The sequence below is a fragment of the Trichoplax adhaerens genome, genomic scaffold (genome assembly GCF_000150275.1).
Source record: "Trichoplax adhaerens TRIADscaffold_1 genomic scaffold, whole genome shotgun sequence".
NCBI lineage: Eukaryota > Metazoa > Placozoa > Uniplacotomia > Trichoplacea > Trichoplacidae > Trichoplax > Trichoplax adhaerens.
The window spans coordinates 11,212,498-11,233,265 of NW_002060943.1; the positions used below are offsets into that span (position 1 = coordinate 11,212,498).

At 32.4% G+C, this 20,768-nt stretch overlaps 3 protein-coding genes across 3 annotated transcripts; 2 read left to right on the forward strand and 1 right to left on the reverse strand.

The window, feature by feature from the left end:
- Positions 1–598: 598 nt before the first annotated feature.
- TRIADDRAFT_52630 (uncharacterized protein) lies at positions 599–3,686 on the forward strand (the record flags this gene model as incomplete). Its single annotated transcript, XM_002108264.1, has 4 exons — positions 599–620; positions 2,052–2,342; positions 2,822–3,106; positions 3,586–3,686. The coding sequence occupies 4 exons, from the start codon at positions 599–601 to the stop codon at positions 3,684–3,686; spliced, it is 699 nt and encodes a 232-aa protein (XP_002108300.1).
- Positions 3,687–5,956: 2,270 nt separating this feature from the next.
- On the reverse strand, positions 5,957–8,686 carry TRIADDRAFT_52631 (uncharacterized protein; the record flags this gene model as incomplete). Its single annotated transcript, XM_002108988.1, has 9 exons — positions 5,957–6,186; positions 6,247–6,283; positions 6,476–6,544; positions 6,655–6,891; positions 7,115–7,228; positions 7,409–7,492; positions 7,652–7,739; positions 8,148–8,251; positions 8,615–8,686. 9 exons carry the CDS (start codon positions 8,684–8,686, stop codon positions 5,957–5,959), a joined length of 1,035 nt encoding a protein of 344 aa, XP_002109024.1.
- A 3,902-nt stretch (positions 8,687–12,588) lies between these two features.
- TRIADDRAFT_52632 (uncharacterized protein) lies at positions 12,589–15,153 on the forward strand (the record flags this gene model as incomplete). Its single annotated transcript, XM_002108265.1, has 6 exons — positions 12,589–12,726; positions 14,049–14,099; positions 14,277–14,335; positions 14,557–14,638; positions 14,896–14,947; positions 15,077–15,153. The coding sequence occupies 6 exons, from the start codon at positions 12,589–12,591 to the stop codon at positions 15,151–15,153; spliced, it is 459 nt and encodes a 152-aa protein (XP_002108301.1).
- Positions 15,154–20,768: the final 5,615 nt, after the last annotated feature.

Genomic DNA, 20,768 nt, shown 5'->3' on the forward strand with positions numbered 1-20,768 from the left:
CTAACTACCATTAAACAGTAGCATATCCCTACTCTGGTCACCATCGAATAGAATAATACGAGTACACCAATATGCCTATACTGTTAATAAATGCTCTAAAACAGACATCTTGTTCTCTCAATATACCCCATTGGAGTCCTATAGTATGACATAAACAAGAACAACATGGTGACACACAAAGGGAAATCAGTGAGCGGTACATTCCTATTATTAATTACATTATTACTATACCATTCATCCATGCTTAAATACGTCCTGGCGATTTTTTCCACGGCATAAAAACTACACCACCAGCAGATTACTACGTGAAAAGTCTTAGATACAAGTCAAAAAGTAAAAGTTGTTGTTATATTGCTTTTGTTATCCTGTCATCGCATGTCGTAGTATCTTGTAGTAGAGTTGCGTAATAAAGCGACGAGTACTTCACTTAATGGAAATGATGGATACTGCATACTCTACTGTTGTAAAGTGTATAAAATTTATGGTTAAAAACGATAGATAATAAAGTATCAAGCATGACGATCCCTACACGATAGATACTTCTTTCTCCCTCCCCAGTATAAACTATCTATCTATCAACCGAATTACTAGAATAATAATGCCAATCGTCACACGAGTCAGTAAGTTTAGTTCATGATGCGAGCGAACAGACGACAGTAGATTAGAAGCAGGAACTTCTGAAACTACTCTTTCTTTTTAGGGTTTCAGTAGTTCCTGTCAGAAGTACCACAAATGTACAATTATACACATAACTAAAAATGAACTATCTAATGAGACGAATATAAATATAATAGCTACCTAATTTAGTGGACTATGACAATGTCCAGAAGTCATTACTGATTCTTGTATTTTGATTGATTGTCTATTCCCGTTATGTAAAATCGACGCAATAGAACACACTCATATCATTTCTCAATGATTTACTGGTTCACTTAGTCGATTTATTAATTATTACAATTATACTGTACTGGTAAGTGTATACCAATACTGGATGATTTACGGTTGGCTTACCCTGCAGCCTGGAGAAAAAATTTTTTTATTTCATGTGGAAAATGCACATAATACGAGCATACAGTATAATATAAAAAGGATCAATGAATAGTAAATCTATTCAACTCTCCAGAGCTGTAAAATATTGGCTATGCCTAGACAACGACGATATTATACTGTGTACATTGAATGCAATACAACAAAGGCTTTTTTAACGTAATAAATTTTTGTTCAAAAATTGGATCACGCTTCACAGTCAAATACATCAAAAAGAGAATATGCAGATTTGCTCCATAGCTATAAATAACTCAATAATTTACCAGTGATTATGAATGACTTGCTATTATTAAACATTCCTTCCCCATGTAGTTAACTAACGGCACTGAAATGAATAAGGAGAATAAATTTTCTCTTCTGTTATGTGTCCAATTGAACCAGTAGGAAGCTCTATAGCGCTGTAGTCAGTAAAAATATCCAATGCATGGCAGTACAGTGCAATGCTTCTGCATGAATGACGTCTTTACCAAGTATGCAATAGCAACTGGAGAATAAATTACATATACGTATCGTCATTTATCACACCATGCATCAATTGAATTTGAGATGGAAGACAGCGTAGTATAAAGTATATCTACCGAATTTTTTTCCCCAATATAATGTAAACGTTCAGTAATTACTTACACGGTATATTTTTCTTATACCTGGATATGATATACTACACTAATGAATACTGTCCTGCTGTATCGCTAAATTTTACAACTTTATACCGTATTACTGAATTACGTATACTCTTCTGACAGTATACACAATGCTATTAATAAAAATGATTCCTAGCCTCTTAGAACAACTATACGAGTTACACTCACCTTAGGGTACGAGTAAATCATAAAATCAGAAACTATCAATACACCACAACTATGATCTGTCTGAATGAATTTGGTGCTGTTTGTATAATTAATTTTTTGTCACTAAAAAAATCGGTATCTTTGTAAGTTTGACCAATTGCTAAATTTCTAAATTGTTAAAAGTTAATTCATATTCTTTTTTCTATGTTCTCATAGCAATCCAGCCGGTGGGCAGTACAAATTATACGTTATCAAGTTTCGGAGGCAACGCAACACTATCTTGCAGTTTTTCTTCGAACACCAGTGGATTAACCGTTGTTTGGACACGCAATAATGTCCCAATCACTTTTTCACAAAAATACGAGATTATAACTACAGAAGAAAATGGAGATGCTATTACAAGCAATTTGACCATAACTAATAGCAACATAACTGATGCTGGTCTGTATACTTGTAGGGCTACTGATCAATCACAGGTGTCCTACTCAACCATTGTTTCGATTTTAGGTAAATAATACCATATAATAGCACCACTTAATTTTTATTATATTATCCTATGGATGTTTTAAAGTAATACCTTTATTTTAAAATTAGAAAGTTAAAAAAATTAAAAGCATTACTAGATTTAAATTTCTTTTGTGCTAGTAGGATAACTAAAATGGTTAAAAAATTTTAGAAATACTACTTCTAATTAATATCACCCTCTCGTGTATCAGTTGTTAAATGATGACTAATTAAGTAAGCATATATTGACAATTTTTTCTATAGTATTACTGTCTGATTTTTCAATCGTGAAATCATATCCTTAGCTACAAGATCTTATCAAGTCTCTTTATTAGCGAGACAGTTCATTTTATCCTTCTTTACCTTAACTAATATTAACAATGTAACACTACCTAAATTGTTAGAAGGATTCCAGCGACGATTATTTCAATGACACTATTGATGACTTGATTTCATGTCAACTTTCTTTGATTCATTTACAGTCAAACCACTTCAACTTGGAGAAATAACTGACTTTCAAAGGCTAGTTGTAGGGAGTAACGCCAGTATTACTTGTCGCATTCAAGCGTATCCATTACCAACATTGACATGGAGGAAGGGAAATGTAGAACTGTCCAATAAAACATATAACGTTTCAACATCTCAATATAATATGACTACAACATTATCTCTAGCCAATCTTAATTATACGGATCGAAGCTTATATTCTTGTATATTTATGAATGAAGCTGGCAATCATACAGAGACAGTTGATATTCGAGTCATGAGTAAGTAAAATGAATCAATTCTATCTTTGTATTACTAATGTAACATTGTACATTTTCAGAGAATACACAGTATTATAATTACATCGGAATACGCCATGGCTAGTCTTAATAATACCCTAGTACAATGTTATTAATTCGTATTATTATATATACCCGTAGATATATTTGCATATATCGGTAAATATATGCAAATCACAAAATGCTAGGGGACTACTATATTTCGAATAGAAGACTTAATTTTAATCGTTAATACAAAGTTTGCTGAAAGCTGATCGGATTTGTACTGATAAATTTCCTGCTACCTTCATCCCTACCTTAATTAAAATTAACCAATCCAAAATCTTGGAACTATCCAAGAATGCAGTCATGAGATAATTATTTAAACAAACAAACCAATGGACGAGAAAAGTAGAACATTACAATTTTTATATCTAAATTAATAATTACATATTTATTGATTGATTGATTGATTCTAACAGGCAATCTAGCACCACTATGGCCCGCATTAGGCATCATATGTGAACTTGCTCTGGCAGCTGTGGCTTATTTAACCTATCATGGAAGGAAAGCGAAACTGTGATTATTATTTATTCTTTCCTAAAACCTTATTTTGTAATTAATATGATAGCTATTTACAGCATTAATTGTATGTATGTAAGTTTCTTTCCTATATACTAGCAATATTTTATTACGATACAAAATTGTTCGCATTATAAAACCTTGTAGTTGCATTTTATCAAATAGCAAATCTATCTTATCGTAACTAATTTAAACATTCTATAGTTTTCTGACCTCTTTTGATCACGTCTGATTATACTAAAGAGCTAATTTTTCTAGCAGTTAATTTTAAAGTTTCAATGTTTTTTGATAACTTGATATCTATTATAAATGACAGCACGATATGTAATTAAATGGGATAATATCTTCGGATCGCAATTAGTGTAGTAGTCAATTTCATACGTACAGTATATACGCTTGCATTATAATTTTAAGTTAAATTATCCATTTTCTTAAAACCTGTAGTCGAATTACTGCAAGATGTATAGCTTAACAAACAACACCCTGTATGCTATACAATTTAGCGAACATTGTACGGTTTACAGTTTGAGTATTTGCATAAGCAGCAATTCTATTATTATTGTAAACTACTATAATTGTGCATACCACCTGAATACGCTTAAATTTCTTAGCGATATTCGAAATCAGCTGTTATTTAATTTCGTTACTTGAATTCATATTCTTTCGTGTAAAATACAATCACTTGTTAAGTATTCTATCCTAATCAGCAGTCTTTCAAAATTTTATAAAGTAATAATTACATTAGACCGATCCAATGATACGAATATGAATATTTCACTAATGTTTGCGTGTAAAGATCCAATGTTAACCATACGCAGAAATGATTGAGTTATATTTGGATTTATTATTATTTAGAATTTTCTATGTAGCTATTAAGATTTGGTATCATATTAACTGTAAAAATATGTACGACATGGTTTTACAGAAATAAGATATTAGTCAAGATATACTGATTAGCCATGACCAGTCGTAAGTTTATGTGTATTTGGATTATAGTGATGTAAATGTATCTACAGTATGGTATTATGTATGTAGTCCATAGACTACTTAATGTTACTAGTACGAATTCCTATCATGAAATCTGTTGCAAGACGCACCCGCAATAACTAATTTCTTACCTTAATAAATGTTAATTTTTCTACATCTTTCATGACTATTATCCGTTACAAACCCAATAGCATATGGTAGGAAATATCACCCTGTCGTTTACTAATATCACGTCATCCATCTATCTATAAGAATTTTTCTATAAATTTTGGTGCACGTCGAGTATCTTCTCCTAATAATCTCCGTATAAATACCGCCTTTCACTCATGGTAGAAAATATCACATCATTTGTTATATGTACAGGTGAAAAATTGCTTGACTTATTTGTATCCAAAATAGGAGCCATTAACTCCTGTAAGTTGATTCACTCTTGATAATCCCTAATTCATATTTAATACACTGCATGCTTTGTGATGAAAAAATTATGGTTATGTTAACTAACTATATTTAACTGAACGCTATCCGTCTGATTGTCACTGCTGAAATATATATATATAGTAATACTGATTTATTATACTAGGTACGAAAATATATCCATTCCTTGATACTTTCATTGAGTAAGAATGTATTGCAATACAGAACCACATCTGTTATTTATTATAATCCATCTAAAAATGCAAGTATATTACCATGAAGTACATGAACTATTATTAATTTTTATAGAATTATTCGAAATGATAACTCTAATTACAACTTAATAGCAATCTTTGATTATTCCAGATGGTAAATACAAAACTCTGTTGGTACACCCATACTTGCTTGATATATTTAAATAACATTAAAGGAATTCTTTCTAAGATAACAGTAATAATTACGACATTGATTTTCTAAGCTAAGAGCAAATTACAATTATGGATGAAAGGCTAATATAGAAGAACCATTAGCAGCAATTTTGCTTATGCGCCATCATAGCTATCATACTATTGATCTCTATTGATTTACACTCGTTTTATGGACCTGTACAGTTTTGAAGTTTCCACATCGCATCAGCATATACTACTCGTTAATGACTATACACAATATTTCAATATCATTTATGCAACGATTTAGAATGTTCCACAGCAATAATTATTAATAATTAATTACAAATGAAGTAAATAATGTTCTAACCCAATATGCTCAAAGAGAAAGTATATATCAAAACTAGTTTCATGAGGCAGAAACAAACGATCGTGATATTAGTAGTCTGTTGGGAGATACATGCATGTATATATCAACAATGCGTTACTTTTTCTTCTTCAGCTCTTCAAATCTTCGGGTAAGATCATCAAAATCGACATCATCTCCTCCAGCACTGTTCTGTCCAACATTAGAATTTCCAGGTTTTGTTGATGGAGCGGTAGGTAAACTGCCGTTAGGTACAGACGGCAAGTCAGGCATGTTATTATTTTCAGGATGCATTGGTACATTTGGCAGAGCTGTATAGAGAATAGAACTGTTAAGAAGATCTTTACCTGTACAAAATAATATAAAAAATTCCATCGATTAATGAAAGATATGAACTTTTCCCTTACTTGCATGTTTCCTAGGATCTTCATAACTAGGAGGTCGCTAAATCAAAAATTATGCTTCAATTAATAACAAATTTAAGATCTGTTGTTATTGTCTACATAAATTTTACTAGTAATAACTATTTCAGCATGTGTGCAGAATATACAGTGGAGTTTATCGTAAATCTATATTTACAAAAAACTCAGTGATGATAAATAACAGATTTGAGGTGTCTAAAAATTTGGCCCTTACATCTGCCGGAGCAGCTACGTTATTATAATTAGCGGGTCCAGGAAAGAATCCAGGAGCATTATTAGTGCCCTAAATTTTAAGAAGGTATTTCAAAGTTTAAACAATGCCATTATTTTTAAACCGGATCACAATCCTAACTTGCTACCAAAACTACTATAAAATTTAAAGCAGATCACTACCGCTGGTGGGTAAACCATATCATTCTGATGCGTTGGATACGGTGGCTGTGATGGATACTGTGCTTGATGAGCCTGAGGCTGAAGAACTGGTGGTTGTGGCATTACTGGCGTATTCATTTGGGGTGGTAAAGCATGGCCTCCTCCACCGCCACCGCCACCATTGGGCTTATGGTCATTATCCTCATTGGTCGATGGCAATTTTGACATTAAATCGTCAACAGTGGGAATTCCCGCACCCTATCATTAAATCAATGTTTTGTTATATAAATTTTTAAAGTAATAGAAGTTAAATTAACTTCTAAAAAGTTCGAAACATAGATTTGTAATAACAACTAGTGATATACATTGTAGAAAATTTAAGCGTATAAGACATAGCGTCAATATGGGTCCTGACGCAAATTTGCAACATAAACATGAATATTTTCAAAGCAACTATTCATAATAATAATAATGAAATTACCGCTAAGACAGCAGGGTCAGGCTCGTAAGCAACGTTGTGAGATCTTGCAATTTCCACAATATATTGTTCAACAAGCACTGCTGGAGGACCATGAGGGCTTAATCTTTGTATTAGCTGCGTAATTAATTGGAGATAATGTAATATTATTATCACTACCGTCAAAAATTCACTAACAATATAGAAAACATCCGTATACAATGTACAATTTTTAGTCACAGCATAGTGTAATGTACAGTATTCTTAACCCAATCTATGTAAGTAAATACAACAGTTAAGACATGCATCCGTACTAACATGTTCATTAACGTAACTATCCGCATTTGCCCTAGCATCTTCCGCAAATTTCTTACCAAACTTGATACCTAATAATTCACTAACCTATAACGATACAATATGTCAAGTTCAGTTTTTAGCCTTAAATACGTATAACAAGGATGTGAATGGAGTGATGCTATTTTCTATTCATAGGCATAAAGTAACAAATATAAATACGAGATTTACGTTCGTAGCACACACAATATATCAATAAAAACTTACAACTCGCAGCTCAGCAACGTCAGATGCTAAGCGAGGAGAAGCCCAAATTAAAGAGCAAACGGCAGTTAATAACCCCTCATCACAGTGCCTAAAGACAAGTTTTGAAAAAATTCGTAAATAAAGCTTGAAAATTTGATACAAATATGTTAATGCACAATATAGAAATAAAATTTTAAGTGCGATACAATTAAATATAATAGTGCTGTGTATTGTTGTCGAGTATTTTGATTTTTTCAAGTGATCTGATCTACAGTAACATTAAAATCAATTTGTTGGTCAAATTTAGACCACTGCAAACAAGAAGATCACAGCAGACAAATGCGTCAAGCGATTTCCGTAACAAGAACTTTTCTACATCTTGACACTTTTTAACCAATGTAATAGTAACACGATGTAATTACATAAAGCGAAAACGTTATAAACTTCATCTTCTCTACTAAAATTTATCAAAAAGCAGGTATGGTATAGAGACAACTCAAAATCTATCCGTTCCTACTTCATGCTCTCTAAAAGACCAAATCTTGCTAGTAGAAGGTCACAGTATAATTCAACCAACTCCATAGCCTCAACTAAATAATCTTCTCGGATGATATGTTCGACCTGTAAGCAAAATAAATCAAATCAGATTCAATAGTACAACAATGTTAAACTTACAATATCAATTCTAATGTAAATAGTATAAATTTCAATCATAGATAAATTAATCCAAAAGGGATATGAATTCAAATCCATTTCAATTAACTTAGTTACTCTTCTAATTTGGATGTATTTACTAAATTTGGCCTATTTTGACATGCTTGGGCATAGTGTAGAGGACATGCGTATAATTAATGCAACTGTTTATAGTGAACTTACATTTTTAAGTTATCCAATATCTTGTGACAAGATAAAGTAGAGTAGATACATGCTGCTATAATGTAAAGTAGTATTAAACGAAGAATCATGTAAAGCTAATTTACTTACGCGAATTCTGGCTCTTTCATACTTTGCATTAATCAGGTAATCGGCTATTTCTTTGCGGGATTTCTGAGCCATTTCAGCTGAAATAGCACCAAAAAATTAGATCAAGTAAATCGTACGAAGCAAATATTGTAATATCACAAAAGCATGAATAAAAATCGAGCAGTAACACAGGAAAAAAAACTGGGCGTGTGCATCGGTAGACAATCTGTGAGGTAATTTTAGCTAAATTTACGACTGGTATATCATTTTACGAATCGGAAAAGAAAATGCATTGAATTATATGATTAACTGCAAGAAACCAAATCCTAAAGTACGATCATTGATTTGCTAGCCACACGGTACAACACAATCCTACTGTGTGAATGTACTCGATATTCTTAGGTAACTCACTATATAAGTGCATAACATTAAAAGTACTGTCACTACATACCCGTACAGCAAAGAAAGTACTAACTCGATAACAAACTCTAGTCGGTTAAAGGCTTAGAAATATTGCAACATATAAAACAACATACGCGTATGGCGTATTTTAAAATGGCGCATGATATAGAATATCAGCTTCCATGGTACATATTCTGAGGTTACAGAAACGACTGATTTAGTTGAGGTCCCCAATTTAAAGACTGGTAACCGATATGAATTTACGCGACGTGCATTATCCTATAACTAATTTTCAAGAATAACTAATCTAGGTTAATAGGATTAGATGAACTGTTTTATTATACCTATCTAACTATATTCTTTTCAAGTTGAATGAAAACAAGAGTTGACGGATGGTAAGACAGTAAAATTTATGAACTGAAACAGAACTGTCTACGTACCTGTATATCAAGCGTACACGACTATACTGTATACGTCATTGCAGAACTATGACCAATGTAGGTAAATTTGAAGTAAATCACATCTATTTTCACTAGTTATTTACAGTACAGATATACAACTACATCAGCGCTTTACCCTAAACCAGTAAATTCTGTAACACTGTAGTCAGCAAGTATTGAAAGCATGACAAAACAATGTAATGTTAGCTCCATCCAAGTCAAAAAAACATTGGATCAAGTGCATTAGACAGATCCAGTCAATTTTTAGACTATATCATTTACAAATAGGCCAGAATGCTAATCTAAACCTGTCTATCATCAATTTTGTACAGTGTAGCAAGAGAACTTGGCAAGGTGGAAAACATTGATGTCCAATATTAGTGTGTAAGTAGCAATATTTATGCAGGAGGATATTGGTTATACTGGTATGGCAATTGTCATTCTATGTGTATAAATGGTGATCATTTGTGAATTTGTAGTAAAGCACAGATGATTTGATTTCCGATTAAACACTCTTGCCTATTGGTGTTAGTGAACTATTGAGTCTGATCCAGGTATCCCCTTGCATGATGATTAGTTCATATTACAGCAAGTCCTCTTGAAATAGTAATATGGATGTTGCATTGTGCATTTCAGTATTGAGATAAGCTACTGTAGAGTCTGCTAACAAGAAAGTAAACACCTGCAATCAAATCGATTGGAAGTACTTTACCTATAAGCCAATATGGAAGTAGTCACTTCAAGCTCAAGTACTGTACAGTATGTTGTATTACAAGATTTAAGATTGATGTGGAGATACTGTAAGACAAATCAGTGTTGAACGCTAACTACGCTCCATTTTAGTTTGTCTAACTGCGTACAAGTGGATAGGTTTTCTTGGATGGAGTCATTGCAATGGTTGAATTGATCTCAAATTTATGTTATTCCATCAATGCAAAGAGAGGCTACAGTCATTTCATGGCAAAATGGAAGGAGAATATTATTGATTGAGGGAGGGACTGTGATATAAGTTATCCAAGATGAAGAAGTTGAGCATTAACAGTGGATGCAGCATTTGTAGTCATTGTGGGTCAAGTTGTAGTAGAGTAGGTGATTGATTATCCAGTGGATTACTTACTTTTTTTCTTTTCCAATAACTTGAGTCGGTTAATAACCAATCTAAGGTTTACTCGTAGTTTTTGTGGACGCCAAGAAGCCTTAAACATGTCCAATTTCTATTTCTTCAAAGTTGTCTATGGCAAAGGAATGGCTTAATTTTTAAAAAGTGCAAGGATATTTTCTCCAAGATTCCGGTCGTGATGTAGCAATGGCGATATCCAACTTCCAGTGTGCAATCTGACCAGGCCAAAGCATTGGAGATCTTATTTATCTCCCCCCGTACTGTACCCACTATACCATATTATCTACTGTACGATACGGGTGCTATGCCATTCCACTCACTCTTCCCCGTCAACAATCGTCATGTATGAAAAACAACATTGACACGGGACGGGGGTGACCCGATTTTACCATCATGTCATTATTGTAATGTTTCTATTTTAAGATTTTCTGATCATTGATACGGACTGCAGTACGTACAGAACAGGACTTTCTTGTTGCTTACTATTGTACAATGTACAGTACTGTACTGTACTGTATGTCCGGAGTGACTACTGTAGTGTAGTCAACTACAAGAACTGTACTGAGTGGACAGTGCAGTATATCTGTCACCGTGTCACACGTATCGATGACACCGCTGGTGAATGACATCATCAACCATCCATCAATTCATACAAGAAGCACCAGTCACTCCGTCCATCCATCTCTACACTTTCGCTCGCTGTGACCAAAATATCGAATGCAGAGCGCAACTCACTATATTTTCCGACTGTAGTCAACTACAAGAACTGTACTGAGTGGACAGTGCAGTATATCTGTCACCGTGTCACACGTATCGATGACACCGCTGGTGAATGACATCATCAACCATCCATCAATTCATACAAGAAGCACCAGTCACTCCGTCCATCCATTTCTACACTTTCGCTCGCTGTGACCAAAATATCGAATGCAGAGCGCAACTCACTATATTTTCCGACTGTAGTCAACTACAAGAACTGTACTGAGTGGACAGTGCAGTATATCTGTCACCGTGTCACACGTATCGATGACACCGCTGGTGAATGACATCATCAACCATCCATCAATTCATACAAGAAGCACCAGTCACTCCGTCCATCCATCTCTACACTTTCGCTCGCTGTGACCAAAATATCGAATGCCGAGCGCAACTCACTATATTTTCCGACTGTAGTCAACTACAAGAACTGTACTGAGTGGACAGTGCAGTATATCTGTCACCGTGTCACGTATCGATGACACCGCTGGTGAATAACATTATCAACCATCCATCAATTCATACAAGAAGCACCAGTCACTCCATCCATCCATCTCTACACTTTCGCTCGCTGTGACCAAAATACCAAATGCAAAGCACAACTCACCGACTGTAACACAGTACTGTACAGTGTACAGTACTGTACTGTACACTGTACAGTACTGTAGTCACTCTGGACATACTGTACTGTACAGTGTACATCTGTCACGTATCGATGACACGGCGATGCGGTGAATGACATCATCAACCATCAATTCATAGAAGAAGCACCAGTCACTCCATCCATCTCTACACTTTCCCTCGCTGTGACCAAAATACCAAATGCAAAGCACAACTCACTACATTTTCCGAAAGCTATACTACTTTCGTAGACTAAGTTGAAAAATTTTGAAGAGAGCAGACGTATCAATAATATAGAAAAGTACACACCACATAGACAACATTGATACTAGTTTACTGGCCATAGAGACAGGCAAATTTGGACGATCATTCAGTAAAAACGTAGCATGAAGCCATTGCAAGTGAGCATAGCGAGGTCGTTGACGGTGTAGTGTCACTAGTGTGGGGTGAGTAGTCGACGTACTGTACCACCGTACTGGACGTCAGAGTGAGAAAGTCGTGCGTTCAATTGTTCTACTGCACCTGTCTAGTGTCAGTAACGTCAGTAACAAACGGACGTGACGCCACACTCGCTACAACTTCTTCCACACACTCGTCCTGGGCCAACCACAAGTGATTTCAATCGATTTTGCTGCAGCAAACGTCAATTGATCAAAATGGCTGCGATGAAATATCTGCCCTTGCTTGTTCTATTATTTCTTCACCTACCAATTCACTGCTTAAGTCAATCTCATGAAATGAAATCATTTGATGCAAAGCCAAACGGCCAGTCAACAACAGTGGTCACTAAATTGGTAAGTACTGGAGAGGAAACCAATTTGACACTGATTTCAAAACTCTTGCTTGCAGGCTGCAGCTATGGCTGGTAACCATGGTACCATGGATGATGCTACTAGTTCATATCTACCTCGCTTAATGACGATTTTACTGTAGATCATAACTTGGAACTGACTAACTTTCTTTCCAGCCAAGCAATATTGAACATCAATGTGCCAATAGACTATATTCGTTAGGCTTTACTGCAAGCCTTGACGCAGTCCAAAATACTTCTACATGTCATTACAGCACCAACACTCAATCTAGACTCAGTCAGAAAGTAAAATACACGACAAACCTATGGACATGTTGATTGATAGACAGCACAGAGCAACACAGCAGCTATCATTTACTTTTCCAGATCAATTGTGTACTTTACATACTCCACCCTAAAATGGACTCGTATGCAAATAGATCCATGTACCAATTTCAGCTAATTATACTGGTAGCATGTATTGAAAGTGTATCCTAGTAATAATAAAGTAAAGCACCATGTCATGTACAATAGTCGCTGTATTTAATCGAATTATAGATGATGAGTGGTATCATGAAACGGTGTTCTTATATTATTTGCAAGAAGTTGCAAAATCCATCCATTACAATTCCCATAAATAACGCCTGTAGCGACGATACAATAAACGAACCTAGGTTAGGTTAGCTTTTTTTAGGATTCAATTCAACATTTAAGACTGCTTTAGATCAACATTATCGATAGACAACGTATATTGTGCTAATCCAATTAAGATTCGCTACTCTCTTAATATGAAGACTACTCGTCAAGACCCCTAGCAGAATTTGTTACTAGACTAATAATCGCTCCTTAAATCTCACTCCAACCTGTGTATGTTGTCTTGAATTAATTCAAAGACAGAATCTGTAACATCGATCAATGCAAATACATACATTATATACCTTACAGTACAACAACGTTCTAATCATAAAGTCTTCCATATTCAGTCAAAACCTTCATAGTAATATTGAATATCAGCCGCATATCATGCTAATAAGCCTGCGAGTGAAACCTCCTGTGGACCACTAGACAATTCTATGTGCTTTTTTAATTCATCTGCTAGTATGTTGCAAAGCAATCAACCACAAGTGCTATCACTGAATGCTGTAGAATCATTGCAATACAGTATAATCTACTATAAGTGAGTTATACCGTCGTCTCAATGTAGCATGAATACGATATGCCAAAAGTATCCATTTATCTTCTTATAATTCATTGAAATGCCTTATTCTCAATTCTGATATTCTTCGTTAAATAATATCTCTAATTTTCAATGTATTTCATAATTAGGAATCAATCCAGTGCCAATTTACTTTTGCAGTAGTTGGAGGGACTAATGAGGTAATACTGCTTTAATATCAACAGCTTGCATAGATTAATATATTGACATGTAGATTATTCTATTCTGTATAAAGCAGTCTATCTTAAACTACTTGTATGACGATACCAGAATAGTTAATGATATCGAACATGCATTATCTTTCTTTAATAAAAATGAAATATTTTATTATGTTATAGAACTGGGTTATGAAAGTATCTCGCGAGAAAGACGGCAAATATACCTGCATAGTAACCAGGTTCAGTAGCAAGCTAGAACGACTTATTGTGCTTATCACTATTTCGAGCTGATTTATCTCATAAAATGTCCTTTATTACTAGTCTGTTAGCAATAGTACCGTAGTAGCCAAAGAAATCCATTCGTAAATAACCAGTTTTACATGCGTATAATGATATCAATCATGTAAGCGTTACAATTTTAATCAATTTCAAGTTATTAATTCATTCTTAACTTCGTTAGACCGGATAAAGATTCTTACCTTGTGTTCATGAGCTTTCAACTAAAGGTGAAAGGGGGAAAAATTTCTAATGTTGAAGTATATGTAAGTTTGACTCCATGTAATATGTATTATAGTTGCAATACAATCAAAGTGCCCAACTAAGGTCACCTTAATACTCATAATCAACAATCTAAATTTCGTTTAGAAAGTGCATTATAGGGAGAATTTTTACAAGTACTTCAATTATAAATCTAATCTATTCTGTCTAAAAGCATACTCTGAACTACTTGTTAACATCTCAATTACCCAAACGAATTAAGAATCCGCGAAATATTACTAAATCTAAAACCTCTCTCTAGGATAAAGATGCTAAACTCGAGTCGAACACTTACGCAGTTACGGATTCTGTAGGTATGTTACCAAATCTAGAGTTCGTGAATGAACTACAACTTTCGCCAATAATACATACGCAACTTACGATAAATATTCAATCACTTAATAATAAAAGCTAACATTTTTTATTATCGTATTTTATTATAGTACAACACGCTCAGGGAAAATTTAAAGCTAACCTCAAACTTATAACTGTATCCATTTCCAAACATGATGAATTATAATTTATTTAATATTCTGTAATGACATATTTTTGCCAATTTAATCGATACAATTTTTAACGTGCTTGCACTATCGCGTATGTATCAATCGGATAGTGCTTATCAATATCTTACGTAAGTAATTTAATTATTATCTATTACTATTTCATAATCTGTCTTGATAGAAATTACACATATACAGGATGATATGTACTTAGTTTTCTATTCATTGTCATCGATGAAATAAAATGATAGATATTTTAGATCAATCATAGCTAAGAATTATGTGATTCAATAGTAATTATATCAGTTATTTACCAAAAGCTGCAAAATAACATGAAGGATCTACTGTGAAGATTAATTTTAACGGTAGTTGTCTAATTACGACTGAACGATGTAAAAATAACCAGTAATTCTAATAGAAAAATTTACAACTAAATGGTGTATGTCGAATCGGAGACAGGTGTTGTTTGCAAGCATTTATTTGTTGTGAGTATATACTACTTGCAGTAACATACACTAATGTACGCATAGAACAAGGATAGGACTACTATACTGTTGTAATTTAGCTTAAGGAAAATTAGTAAAATCGCAAGGTAATATCTTTTAGTATATGATTTTTGCCTTCCATAGCCTTTTAATACATGTCAACAATTTAGGGTTAATGCATTGCCTGCAATATAGACATTACCTGTAATTTTCAAATGGAGAAATGTATAGTATGTAACCACAGATTAGTATAATAAAAGCATATTTAAACTTCATCATTAATCCGTATCTAAATAGCAGGTATACCGAAACAACCCTAATAAGAGAAACATTAAATTTAAAAATCTAGACTAGCAATACGCAAGCATTTATCTATCAAAAACGAAAATAGATACCATTTTCGAGCATGAAGAATTTACACATTCACATTAGAAATCTAAATTTATATTAATTTTTAGCGTATTTCTCAGCAAAAATAGGGCCAAAAAGGAAATGAGTTCCACTGCTGTATTGATTAACGCGCAGATCTGGTGATACTAATTCATATTTACAATTATTGACTCTTTATAAATACCTAGCTGCTATCCCCCAAAACTTTTACGCGAAAAACATTCAAGTTATAGTTCTGCATAGCTTGATTGTCACCGATCAACTCTAACTGCTAGCTCATACTATTTCATTTCTAATTCAATCATCGCTAAAATCTAACATTATATAATAATGAAACTGTAAGCAACTAGACTCACTCGGTAAGCTTAGAAAATAGTTATTTCTAATTCTTATTTATTAAACTAATTTTTTGATACCTTCTTTGTCTAAAGTCTTTTACTTTAGGTTGGCTACATTAGTAGTATCTTATCTACCATATAGCCTAGGTTAAAATTAAATTGATTATTTATTTGAGAGGATTATCATCGGTACAAATTCGGTCAGCTTGCTTTATATTAATGTTGAATATAAATTTTAAAGTAAAAAGCTGTAATGGAATAGTATTTGATAAGCCCATATAGATTGAAGAGATGTAGTATTTCTAAGATTAACGATCCAATTGCTATGTTACAAGATACATTTACTAGTGCAATGTGAGGAATAAATTATGCTGGTATTTAATAAACATCCTGCGGGTATTTATTTACCATACAAGAAACTACACAATAAGCTCGCTTCTTCCAATATCAAGATAAAGTTTATTATTTCTATTCATTCAGCTAAAATTGTTAGTCTTGCCATAAATCGAAGGCATTGCTGCTTCTTATTATAATTATACGAAGTATTAAAAGTTGTCTTAGTTTGCTACAGGAAATATTAATTATACGCTTGATAGTAAGGAAATAACATGCATCGTAAATAATATTGCATGTTATCCATTCAATTATCTCAATGTGTACTTATGGTCTTGCGGCCTTATTATTTACTTTTGGAAATTAAAACAACGCTGTCTTTCTTCAATAATGCCTGTTGTTATAGTAGAAATGATCGATCACAATAATTAAGAAAGGGAAATGCAGGTTGAGAAAAATCGACTAAAAATTTTATAGCAACAAATAAAATTTAATTAATAATGATGGAAATGACCCTTACGGTAACAATTACCAGCGAAATATTACTGAGGGTAATTAATAAAAGTTATTATAGGAAGCAATATTTTTAATACGATTTTTATGTTTGGTCTAAATATCTACCTCTACCAGGTAGACGATCTTTATTTTTCAGGTATTTCGAACTTTATGATTCTATTAGAAAATCGTTGTAGATACTGGTAAAATATTGATAGGAGATAGATACCGGTATATCAATTTTAAACTAATTTTGTTACATTCAAGCCTTTTCAAATGAAAACTATTATCACCAGCAACGAGCATCTTGGAGAAGGTAATGAAGATCCCGGAAGTAGACTATGTATGAATAAAAATATGTGCCCGGATACGCAGTTCAGTTACTGAGATACAATTAAATAATTAATTAAATACTTAAATTCGGCACGTATCATTAGAAATGAAAATTTCTAGGGTGAAAAACATCAAAGTTTCCATTAGCATCGATTCTTATTACCATTTTATTTGTCTTACCGACAACAGTATATTTTTAATTAAAGTCTCATTTTTAAAGTGAAAGTAAGAAAAGTCTCGAGTAAATCATTATTATTATCAGACTAAATAAAAGATATAACAATATCCCGCCAACAACAATCAATAAAATTTCATAGCCTTGAAGTTTAATACAAAATCATGGTAAGATCTAACCATAAACCTACAAGAACTACAAAGAATGTGATAGCAACGCGACTTAAATCTAATTTAATAAGGCGTTAGCCGAATTATTCTAGTTGAATCGTTATTAATCATGTCAGTCAATTTTTTTATTACTGTTTACTAATTGTTCAGTTAAAAGTAACATTGGATCACTCTTATCCATAGATCTTTCCATAAATTAGCCTCAATCTTATTTAAAAACCTCATCCGGGATTTATCAATACCATATCAGGAGTATTAGCTCACTATCTTGCAGCAAATATGTCATTTCTTTACTGTTTAAATTACATATTATAACTTGTTCCCTTATCTATCTTAAAGGCAACCATATAAAACTCATATAAGGCATTCTAAAGCATGCATATTCGTATTCTATCACATGTTATACCGAGTATCGGTATTTATTAAACCTAATTTTAATTGCATATCAAACTAGGTGTTTTACTACGTTTAAATTTCATCTTCTTCGATACAAACAAATCAAATTGAGACCTTACGTATACATCAGGCCTCCGTTACATTCCCATCGACTTCTGCCACAAACTATTGATTTATATTTTATTAGCTCTCAGAAATCTTTGTCAATACTCAAGATGTTCTGTTCGTATCGCTATAAGAGTACATAATATCTAAAAATTACTCTAGATTACCTTGTCTAATCAATTATGTTGAAATATAAACATATCAATTCACTTCTTATTTATTATACAATCGCATTTTCAGTTTAAATGAAATTAATTTGCATTTAGTAATTTGGAATTTCAACCTTACCCACCGTTACATCGAAATGTTTTATTTAACTTATGAAATTCAATTATGTCGCGTACAATTCTTCTGTGGATTTTTATTTGTCTAAAATTTTATGATATAATAGCGACTTATGTTTACATTAGTACTTTACTGATTCTCTCATTTCTATCTGACATGGACACTTTGGTATTTAAACTTGATCACATCAATAACATTACTGCTAGTATCATAACACTAACAGCAGTATTCAAGATGCAACATAACTGCTTATTATAATTTCTAGCAGAGTATTAATTATTACTATCGCTACAGTTGTTGTTACTGTCATTTATGTGGCAATTTTCTTCTCAGAAGGTCATACCTATTAGTATTGTAGTCATTCTTGATCTTATTTTCCGGCTCATTAATTAAAAATTTATATAAAATGCGATACAAGTAATATAAAATTCATAAATTTTTTCAATATATAGCAATTTTTTCTCAGAAAATCAAGCCTGTTAGTATTGTAGCTTTTCTTGATGTCATCTTTAGCTATTTAATCAAAAATTAATATATTAAGTATCATACAAATCCTATAGGCTTCGTAAATTCTAATTTAAATCTATCTAATCGAAATAAACTTTGCTTATTTTATAGACATTACGTGAATGGTTCCAGTAATGCAGAAAAATATACTAAAGTATAGCATAAAAGCGAAAATTTATACTATTTGTAACATGCCAAAGTTTGATGAATACGCTTACATTTTACCAAAACAAATTTACTTTATTCGTAAATCTTAATTTCTTAATTTCAAGTTATTATAATTTATTATTAATAAAAAAATTTGAAGCTGGATTCAAAACATTGTACCTTTTATTGTTAATCCAACAACATTGAATAACACGTTTATATTTTGAAATAAAGATGTATTATGCATATTGAATTCTTTTAATTGATTATAACTATCTTATCTTCAAAATCTATCAATTAAAACTTGATACAATTGAACTAGCATTTTTTGATAGTTAATTAGAAACAATAATTTGAAATCCTTCGGTCTATTACGTAAATTATTTCAATAATGTCTGAGTAGAGAGAAAAATTATTTACTACATCCGTATTATTTCTTACCACATCGCAGTATGAAAGTAAGATAAAAAGTTTTTAAATAATCACTATAGAGGAACAAATGGTATATTCAGTCTGCTGTATCAATACCAAGGCGTCAAAATAGCAGTACATTGAAGTTACAATATAAAGATCTTTATATATGTATATTCTAGATATAAATTTCTTCTCTTTAATGACAGCAACGATACATTTTGATTTGATAATCTTTTATCTTCGTTGCTAGAAACAATCACTATTAAAAAATTTGCTATCCATGTAACCTAGATAATAACAAATATGAAACTATATGTCGTATTTTTGAAAGATCAAATTTTTTCCCTTATCAATATTACATTAACAGAAGTATAGTACGTATACTCATATATATATGAGAATGTTAGATAGTTACATATGAACCATAAATAACGCTTTCGTTATTGTATTCGAGAAATAAGCAAATTTTTTATTTTCTTAACTAAAGTTAAATATATAATTTATACTGACTAATGTTAATAAGGTCTAGTGCAAGGCAACACCGAGTGAAACTATCATGCTATTTAATAAGATATAAAAATAAATTAGAGTAATAGTATTTAATCATAACTTACGGTTAGTATTAATTTGCATATGCATCTTCGAATTTTATTTAACTTTATTTACCATCACCAGAACCTTATATAATCAAATAACATAATATGTAATAATTGAATTTTTGCATTTTTAAATGAAGTGACCATTGTTAATGAGAACAACGGACCCTTGTTTTTAACATAATCAATAGCTATTAATTATTATTTTTCTGAGTGGAATTTGGTGCTACTAAACTTTTTGAGTTCGTTAAATATCAAGCACGTTGATTAATACCAGTAATTATGATTTACTATCTCTTTGTGCTAGTAATAGTATAATACGATAAGGAAAGCATCACTAAGAGAATTTAATACTGATTTCGATAGACATTCTAACTTTTGCTTTTAGAACTAAATAATTGGATAAATTAATTAAATTCATATTAAGGCGGCGAAATATCCTATGCCTAGATCAAAACGATAACTG